This window comes from Nematolebias whitei, chromosome 3 (assembly GCF_014905685.2).
Source record: "Nematolebias whitei isolate Nwh7 chromosome 3, NemWhi1, whole genome shotgun sequence".
Lineage (NCBI taxonomy): Eukaryota > Metazoa > Chordata > Actinopteri > Cyprinodontiformes > Rivulidae > Nematolebias > Nematolebias whitei.
In genome coordinates, this window is record NC_056500.1 from 32,301,167 (window position 1) to 32,311,727 (window position 10,561).

A 10,561-nucleotide genomic window follows, 5' to 3' on the forward strand; every position below is an offset into this window, starting at 1 on the left:
ATATATATATATATATATATATATATATATATATATATAAAACATCTCCTTAATTGAAAACTCTGAAATGACATAACTAAACTACAGAAATGTTGTTCAAAACCCACCTCTTCCTTCATATTGCCATTGGTCTTGATGGTACAGGTTATAGCCTTCTTACAAATTCAACACTTCATTATAGAACACTATACTGTGTACATTTATACTAAGGTCATGTACACAGTATAAAAAGGTATATACAGTATACCTTTGAGAAGTGACCTGTATGCAAGAAAAAGCTCTTGAAGTTGTGATGGTTGTGGTGATACTCAAGTATATTAACCTATACTATACTTGTAGAAAATAATTCAGTTAAAAGATTTTGTTTCTGCTTTAATCCCCGTCTTGAATATGCTGTGAGTGCCTCTCGCAAAGTCTGATGACAAGGAAGAGGATGAGGACGAAAAAGAGGAAGTTCCACTTGAGCAGCTCCTGAAAGACTCTGCCATTCAGTAGCTTGGAAATTCTAAGCAGTCCACAAGATGACTGACTGAGAACATTTTTTATATACCGGTAGTAAACTTTGTGTATAGTGCAATGTACTTGTTAAATTAAACATTTTAAAGAGTTCTGTCTATTGTAAAGTTTGTGGACAACCATATTCTGTTACAAGGCTGTGCACTGGACAATCTGGAAAATTTCTTTGTCAACCCCTAGTATTATAGCAATAACAAGGTGTGGCTGGGTCAGGTCTGTGGTTGTGTTGGGCTGATGATGCTCAGGTAACTTCTAAGAGAAGAACATTTTTCAGCCAAGTTTTTCTGCTTTACTGGTTGACTCACAATGTGAAGGTTCTGTTTATAAGACTGAGTTTGTTGTGACTCCTCGGACTGATGGTCTTTTGGATGAAAGATTAAACGTTTCAACAAAAAGAAACCGTCCAGAGGACCTGACTTAACTTTGTTGGATTAATTCCTGTAATTAGTACTAAATGATAACATGAGCTAAAATCCTGTAAATACAATCCTTTTGAATGAAATGGTAATTTTAAGGGAAAAAATGTGTCTGTGTGTGTGAACTCAGGGTGTAGAAAAAACATTTTAATCCATCTTCGGCTAGTTCTGTAGTTGGGTCATTGTGGCAGTAGCTTAAGCAGGGCCCAGACATCTCTTTCCGTAGCCACCTCTTCCAGCTCTTCTGAGAGGACTCTAAGGTGCTCCCAGGCCAGCCGAGAGACAGTCTCTCCAACGTGTCCTGGTTCTTCCCCAAGGTCTCCTCCCGGTCGTACATGTCCGAATAAACTCCCTAAAGAGGCTCCCAGGGAGCAACCTTATCAGATGCCTGAACCACCTCAGCTGGCTCCTCTCGATGTGGAGAAGCAGCGGCTCTACTTTCCAAGAACTTACTGCCATTGAAACTACTTTCAAGCTGAGTCAAAGCCAACAGCCACATACTTGAAGTAGTCAAAATATGTAGCTGATTTTTCTTCCTTGAAGTTAGATTTTTGTATATGATCACAGCTTGATCTGATGTTAATATTCCAAATTTTTCTTCTAGTTTGCCAGGATGAAATAAAGTTTGATTAAAAAAAAAAAACAAGACCAATCTTTTTGTCTTGGAAAAAACAGTCTTGACACACTGTCAACTTTTTATTTATTTTTTTAACTCCTGACCAAATATTGGATCCTTGTTTTAAGACTCTTTCACAAGACACCTGAAGCTGGGACTTGCATTTCATGCACACTGCTCATCCATCCATGCATCCATCCATCCTTCCCTCCCTCCCTCTGTATCCATTTTTTTTTTTTTTTCGGGTCATGGAGGTCACTGGTGCCTGTAGAGATAGGTACCAATCAGCTTAACGTTCACGATTTTAGTCTGTGGGAGCAAACCGGAGTACCTGTAGAAAACCCATGCATGAACAGAGAGAACATGCAAACTCCACCCATAAAGGCTCCCTGGCTGGGATTTCATCTGGTGACCTTCTTTTTGAGAGGCTGCAGCTCTGCCAACTGCACCATCCTGCTGCCATATTCTTGTAAAAAAAAAAACAAAAAAAACCCTTTTATTGTAAGTCACACAACCATGTGACCCGGAAGTGAATCACATCCGCCTTCAACACCATGACTCCCCAGACCCTGATGGATAAACTAGTCACACTAGGACTAAGCCCCTCCCTATGCAACTGGGTCCTGGATTTCTTAACCAACAGACCAGTCTGTGAGAATCCACAATTTCTCCTCCTCCACCATAACCCTTAGCACTGGCTCTCCTCAGGGATGTGTGTTGAGCCCCCTCCTGTTCACTCTGCTCACATATGACTGCACACCTACCCATCCAGGCTGTCATCTTGTAAAGTTTGCAGTTGATACAGCGGTGGCTGGATGCATCACAAACAATGATGAGTCCAACTAAAGGCAGGAGGTGGAACACCTGGAGAGCTGGTGCAGGAAGAACAACCTTCACATCAATGTGAAGAAAACGAACGAGATGACTGTGGATTTCAGAAGGAACAAACACACCAACTTAACCCTCCCCCCCCCCCCCCCCCCCACCCCCACACACACACACACCTGAACATCAGTGGTGGACGTGGTCTCCAGTTACAAGTATTTGAGTGTGCACCTGAATGACAACCTCAGCTGGGGCAACACCACCACCAGCCTGATCAAGAAAGCTCATCAGAGACTCTACTTCCTCAGACGGCTGAGACGAGCTGGACTGGGAAGCTCAGTCCTCACCTCCTTCTACAGAGGGAGATGGAAGATTAGCGCAGGGGTTGATAGAGAAGGCGGATAGAGAAACATTCAGTCTGCTCACATTATTTACTGCGACCTGGCATATGTTTACCTGGCGAACAAGAAAATTAATGTTTAATTTTCATTTCACAACAGTATATTTGACTGTATCTTAAGGGACCCCCTCAAAAGTTACTGTTAAAAACTCCCTGTTAGCTAACCTCCCCAATGAGGTGAAATTTCCACCCATGCTTCCTTGGTAAAAAGGCAGGCACCACAGGCTTGGCTCTTCAGGAGGTGGTCTCTTGAAGCAGAGAAGATGCTAAGAGACTGCTTCAGACCCATTGATTGGGATGTTACTGGAGTTTACTGAATTAAAGTCAGCTTTTCTGACCACCTTAATAAACTTAGGAAAATGTTTTTACTGACGAAAAATTGAGTTTTGGATGGAGGACAAAAAAACGTGAAAAACAACAGAAAACATAAGGAGAGCTAAAAGTAAGAAGCACTAACACAGCTCCTTGCCTGAGGGGAGCGGGGCAAAAAGTGTGTGTGCTGGGTGAGTGGGGTCCTTCATGATGCAGGTGGCTCTCTTCCTGCATCTGGAGGTGTAGATGCCTGTGATGGTGGGGAGGCTGACTCCAACAGACTTCTGTGCAGCCTTCACCACTCTCTGCAAAGCTTTTCTCTGCAGCTGTGCAGCCTCCATGCCACATGTTGATGCTGGAGCACAGGATGCTCTCCACTGCACCTCTGTAGAAGGAGGTGAGGACTGAGCTTCCCAGTCCAGCTCGTCTCAGCCGTCTGAGGAAGTAGAGTCTCTGATGAGCTTTCTTGATCAGGCTGGTGGTGGTGTTGCCCCAGCTGAGGTTGTCATTCAGGTGCACACTCAAATACTTGGAACTGGAGACCACGTCCACCACTGATGTTCAGGTGTGTGTGGGGGTGGAGGGGTAAGTTGGTGTGTTTGTTCCTTCTGAAATCCACAGTCATCTCGTTCATTTTCTTCACATTGATGTGAAGGTTGTTCTTCCTGCACCAGCTCTCCAGGTGTTCCACCTCCTGCCTTTAGTTGGACTCATCATTGTTTGTGATGCATCCAGCCACCGCTGTATCATCTGCAAACTTTACAAGATGACAGCCTGGATGGGTAGGTGTGCAGTCATATGTGAGCAGAGTGAACAGGAGGGGGCTCAACACACATCCCTGAGGAGAGCCAGTGCTAAGGGTTATGGTGGAGGAGGAGAAATTGTGGATTCTCACAGACTGGTCTATTGGTTAAGAAATCCAGGACCCAGTTGCATAGGGAGGGGCTTAGTCCTAGTGTGACTAGTTTATCCATCAGGGTCTGGGGAGTCATGGTGTTGAAGGTGGATGTGATGTCCACCTGGCACATACAAATGTAGGAGTTCTTCTGCTCCAGGTGGGTGAGAGCAGTGTGGACCACAGAGGAGATGACGTCCTCTGTTGATTGATTCTTGCAGTATGCGTACTGGTGTGGGTCCTTGCTGATGTCGATGGTAGTTTTGATGTGGCCCATGACCATTTTTTCAAATCATTTAGTTTAGTGACTATCGGAGTGAGGGTTACTGGCTGGTAGTCATTCAGTCCAGTCACTGCAGGGCTCTTAGGAACTGGGATGATGGTGGAGGTCTTCAGGCAGGTGGGAACAGTTGCCAGGATTAGGAAGGAGTTAAATATGTCGGCCAGAACCTTGCAGAGCTAATTGGCACAGTCTTTCAGCACCCTCCCTGGGATGTTGTCTGGACCAGTGACTTTGTGAGGATTAATCCTCCTGAAGGTCCCCCTTACTTCTGCTGAGGTCACACTGAGAAACTTCGCTTCACTACTTTTGGCTAACTACTAGTATATTCCTGCTTGTCCCTCACAGTACTGCTACCTACTTCTAGCTCTATAAGCCTTTTTTCTGCATTTTGCTAGTGTTTCACTACTTTTGGTTTTTAGCTTGCATTTTCCTATTTATTCTAAGCTACGTTTTCATGCTTTTTGCTAATATCTTACTAGCAGGTTTTTTTTGTTCCACTGTTTTGCCACTTCTGGGTCTTAGCTAGCTTTTGAAACCTTTTTTTGCGTTTTGCTAGGTTTACTCTACTTCAGCCATTTAACTAGCATTTTCATGCTTTTTGCTAGCATTTAGCTATCATACTTCTAGGGGTTTCACAACTTCATATTTTTTAAAGTCATCTTCAACTTGATAATGGCTAGGTTCAGTCCAATTAAGCTTCAGGTAGTTCGCTGGTAGTGAGCCATCTAAACTTTTTTTTACTTCTTTCAACTGGCCAATCAGCGCACAGCCATTTGACCATGTACATCCGCTGACGCAATCAAAAGCCCAACACCAACCTGGCCCGCCCATCCAGCACATTATTTTGGCCACATGTATTTGTGGGGTGTGGCCCGGGTTAGAAATGACAGCTCTAGCCAGCGCCTAGTGACACAATCTTGTGACTGCGACTAGTCGACGTGAAATTTTAAAACTCATGAGATATCCTAGAATTGACTAGTTGACTCAACCCCTACATACTTCTGAGTAATTACAAAAGTTTTTTTATGCTTTTAGCTAGCTTTTGCTTGTGTTTTGCTTCTTCTGGCTCTAAGCTAGCCTATTCTTACATTTTGTTAGTGTTTTTCTGCTTCTTACCTATAAATGGCATTATCCTGCATTTTGCTAACATTTCACTACTTCTGGCACTTAACTAGCGTTTCCCAGCATTTAGCTTGCTTTTTTATGCTTTTGCCTTTTTTCATTTTCTTTTTTGCTAATTTCAAAAATATATTTTTTTCTGCTAGTTTCAACATTTTTGGTATTTTTCTTCAGTTTTCTTGATTTTAACTTTTTGGAGCTTCTTTCTAGCAGCTTTCATCAAAATCATTCAGCAATAAGCAGTCACTCTGCATTTTTGCAGGAAATTCAATTTTTTTCTAGTTGTAAGGGTTTTCTGAAGCTTAAACTTAGCTAAAGACTAGCAAAACTTGATAACTAAAATAATGTTGTTTTATTTATTATAGAAGAAATATTTCCAGTTTTATTTTCACTGTTGCAATGTAACTGAGTAGTGATTTGTTCAGCTGACATAAGAGAAGGATAGTATACGAAACGTGAATAAAAAATATATATATTTTATTTGTATGGCACTTTTTTTAAAACAAATGTTACAAAGTGCTTCATATTAATCAATTAAAAACAATATCATAAATGACACCAGAAACACAAAAAGTATACCAAATCAATTAAAATACATAACTATAAGGAAAAAATGAAAATAAAAACCTGAAGAAATTCAGATATTAAAAGCCTTATTATACAAGTGAGTTTTAACTAACGATTTAAAAGAAGACATTGAAGAGACCTGTCTAATATTTAGAGGAAGCGCATTCCACAAATTAGGAGCCCTGACCATAAAAGCCATACCTGCTCCTTCTGTCACCAGTCGAACTTACATTTTAAAGTTAAAACGACATTTTTTTAACTTAAAAAATGCATGAATGTGCTTGTATAAATAAATCTAATAAAAACTGAGTTTTGTCAAGCCCAGATGTGAAAGAGAAACCCCATTTGTTTGATAACTTCTGTTTCATTGTTGCATCATTTATATGTTGCTGACTAGCAGCAGTTTTGTTTGCCACCTTTGATCACTTGGTCCTCAGCACTGGTTAATGATTGGATTCAGACCATAAATGGCTTCAGCAATACAAATATCTAGCTATGAGCAAATAGTCTCTACTAACTTCTCATAAGTAAAAAGAAAATAAATAAAATTTAGAGTGCGTCACTTCTTACCTTTTAGTTTTACTGTATCACCGATGTGTTTGTGTTTTTGTTTGTAGTTTTGGGAATCCTTCTTTGGATGAGCGAAGCATCCTGGCACCACTCTATCAGTGCTGCATGTAAGTCTGGGCACGATCAAATCTCATTTGATGCTTATCAACATTTTTACCACTATATTCCTCTGTTTGTTTGGGTTTTCCTCTTACAGGATTCGAGTGTCTACGTGGAACAGGCTAAACTTCCTGAGAGGGGGAGTTCTAAGTTCAGCTATGCGGCAAGCTCTGGCTTTTGATCCCATCCATCCGGTTCTGACTGAACCACACTTCGCAGCCCTGGATCGGCGTTTGTCTGGAGCCATAACAACTGTGAAACAGTGCATAGAAGCACAGGGCCCCGATAACACTCTGATAGAAGACAGAATGAATCTCCCACATCCTTAAAATTCAGTCCCGAGGAGAACATTAGTCACCTCTGGTCTGTGGTGCAGGCTCGAGAGGAGGTGCAGAGTATTGACAGGATGGACTAAAGACAATTTGTATCTTCATTCCTTTTCTTTTTATCGATGGTCCGAGTTCTCCAAAAGGAATCGCATGACAGAGTTGGAAACACAACGCTTTTATTTGTAAAAGCTTCCTCTCAGGACTGTTTACACAAGGATAGCTTAAACTGCTAGACCTGTCTTACTGCTGGTTTTGATGGTTGCTGGTTACTACTGTTTTTCCTCCTGTGCCAAATCCTGCACCTCGGTTGTGCTCTTCCACATCCACATTGCAGTCCGCAAAGAAATGAAGGACTCCAGATGAGCCTCATGAAAGACGCTGTGCAGCCATCGTGCAAAAAAAACAAACTGGAAACTTTGCTTAAATTATTTGGATATTTTAATTTATTTGAACTAAAAAGGGACTCGTTCTTTCAACTGTGATTGAATATTTACAAGGAACTGATAATTAACTCATCTTTGCCCATCAGTGTACATATTTAGTTAGTAGTTTAGAATTACGAGATGACAGATTATAAATTTGTGGATTATACTAATAGATGAATTTAAGCGTGTGTGTCTGAGTGACAACGAGTGCCATATGTGCTGTAAAACAGGAAATCTACTGAGATGACAGACTTGAGTCACGAAAGGGACAGAGGTGTGTGGGTTCATCTTTGGCATTAAACTAAGATCTACGTCATTTTTACCAAGTTGTCTTTTCTATATAATCCTGTGAAAGCCCTAATCTATCATGTCCTCACACACTCGGTGCTTGTGCTCAAACGGGACTTTCAATTTACTTTAACTTTTTTAATGTTCGTGTAATTTTACTAAACTTAATCTTAGATGTTTTACAGGTCTCATTTGAAAGTCACTTCCTAAAGTTTGCCTTTTGTTTACAATAGTTTTATTTTTCACTTGAATCATCATTCTTTAATTTCAGCCACGAGGAAATGATTTTAGCTTACAATATTTATGGACAACTTTTCCCACCGTCTGGTTTGTTACTATCCTAGCCTTGTCTTGTAAAACGTGAGTTGTGTTTGAGTTGAGGGTCAGGCCCTTGAACTTCAGAACAACTCCATACGGGGTCGAGGGAGGTGTTTTAGTTGTGTTTTGGACACCTGAGAGCAAATTGTCCTCCTCCAGCTGTTTCAAGCATCGTCCTCCAACAGGTGCAACATGATTCATCAGTTTTGACACACCAGATCTCAGCTCAGGATGTGTGTGGGCTGTTTGGTGAAGAACCGAATCACATGGCTCGTTCACAAACTCATTCTTTTATGTGTGTGTGTGTGAGAGAGAGACAACTGAAACAAATGCCCTACTCGTTCAAAGAGAGAGATAAAAATCCCTCATCCCTGTGAATCCTGTTACTTCATGTCTTGTTGAGGGCTTTCCCCATTTGAACGTGTGCTTCTGTTTCACGTCATCGTGCACCACACCGGCTCTCCTTATCACTTGACATTTACTTCTTCAACATTGACCGTTGTGGTGTCGTAACCACAAAGTGTGTATTTTTACACTCTGGTCTGAAGTGGATTTTTATTGCATATGCTGCTCCTACAAAGAGGAGATTCATCATTGTGAAACCACATGGCATGCCCCCCCCCCCCCCCCCCCCGCACGCCCCCTTCTCCCCACAAGCAGATGGTCTCTCTCAGCTGTCTTCTTGCCATTGCTGTCACATTCAGCTTCTATGTGAGATGAGCCAGATGATGTAGGACACCTGTTTCGTTTGTACTAAGCAGGTGTTTTTTCTTGGGACATACCAAAACATTGAAGCTTTGATGAAAACCACATCGTGTACCATGTTGGGGCATGTCGGGTCATGCCATAGCAAACACTTGCATTTGTTTTCCACCGGGGGACCACAGGAGTCCATGCCATGGTTATACCTAGAAAACGACAAATATTTAAAGGTGCTCAAATTTGTTTCCATCAGAGCGGAGCTGATTTAATTTCTAAACGCGTTTTTGTCTTTCCTCCTATAGAAAGTGCATCTGGACCTGCCGTTCTGTGTCTGTTCCTCCTTCCTGTTCCTCTCAAACCCAGCCGGTCGAAGCAGATGGCCGCTCGTCCTGAGCCTGGTTCTGCTGGAGCTTTCTTCCTGTTAAAAGGAAGTTTTTCCTTTCCACTGTCTCCTTTGCACTCGCTCAGGATGGGAGACTGCGGCAAAGTGAAGGTTCAACACAATCTGCTGCTTCCTTAGATAACGTTTACTAATTGTCTTTTATAATGTACGTGAATGTTTCTGTTCAGTGCCCTGAGATGACTTCTGTTGTGACTGTATAAATAAACTGAACTGAACTGTTGGCCTTTACTGTATTCAGAGAAGGATGACTTTTCTTCAACAGAAAAGGTTTTCTCTCTTCTTTTATAAACATGAATGAAAAGGGTGTTTTTTCTGTAACATTGTGTCACAGGCACATTTTCTGTTTGACCTCTGCATGGGGGAGTACTGTGCTGAGATACAACAATCAGAAATCAGACATGTTTATCACAATCCCAAAATCTTTAAACAAATGAGTGTAAGTTCAGATGTTTTGTTCAAGTATACAGATGAGTAGTCATATCCAAAGGGCACTTTCTTTAGACTTTCTCACAGCTTTTAGTATTCTAGTTGACCTACTGGCCCATTTACATTGCGCTGGTCCACCAACTTCAAATACATAGAAAATGGCACCAGATATGTTTTTTTGTTTAGTTTTGTTTTTGCCGGCTCCATTTTGCAGGGGTTGCCACAACAAATGAAGTTACATGAAAAATGTGGCAGTTTACATCAGATACTCTTTGATGCCAGCTGGGCTTGAACCTGCAGCGTTAAAATTATGAGGCTGCTGCAGTGACCATCAAGTTACAGCAGCCCCTGGTAATAGATTGTTAGTTGTGATAGTGCAATATCATTGGCCTTTTAAAGCTACCACTGTATAATAAAAGTAGCATTCCTTGATGGAACACACATCACTGTTTAATCTGTTAGCGGTTGAAATATGTGATGGAAACAATTCTCAGCTAAAATTTCCACAGAAAATCTTTAAAATTACTGAATTTGCTACTTTGTGTTGGCTAAGGTTGAGTTGTGGCTCATACATTCAGTGATTGCAGAATTTCTTTAAAATCTGTTCTAGTAAATACAATGACTGCCCACAAGTCATGGCAGCCACATTCTACAACTGGATTTTATACCATTAATAATTCAGATTTTATTCTTCCCCAGTTAGCTGTGAGGTTTGTTACCTGTCATTTCATCAGTTCCTGTTTATTAGAAGTAAAGTAACAGCAGAGTTTTGACTTGTACCAAGTAGAACACGGTGAGGCCATATTCTCTCAGTATTAGCCATGTGTGATATTTCAAAATGAAAGCATTAGCTTATTTTTAAAAAGAAGACTACAGTGCAAAAATCTTGACCCACCACACTTTTTTTTTCTTTTCCAAGAAGCAAGACATTTAAAAAAATTTAACGTTATGGGGGTTTTTTTGTCGAGATCTTCGAAGGTCTTTTAATGGGTTTTTTAAAATTATATATATATATATGTATATATATATATATATATATATATATACACACT

At 40.9% G+C, this 10,561-nt stretch overlaps 1 protein-coding gene across 1 annotated transcript in view; it reads left to right on the forward strand.

Moving 5' to 3' along the window:
* LOC119408005 (glycosaminoglycan xylosylkinase) overlaps positions 1 to 7,192 on the forward strand; it is a 15,166-nt gene extending 7,974 nt beyond the window's left edge. Inside the window, exons 3-4 of the mRNA XM_037674837.1 lie at positions 6,567 to 6,626; positions 6,716 to 7,192. Of these exons, the coding sequence (XP_037530765.1) occupies positions 6,567 to 6,626; positions 6,716 to 6,947 (292 nt within the window). The 3' untranslated portion in view covers positions 6,948 to 7,192. The remainder of the gene's footprint in view (positions 1 to 6,566; positions 6,627 to 6,715) is intronic.
* Positions 7,193 to 10,561: the final 3,369 nt, after the last annotated feature.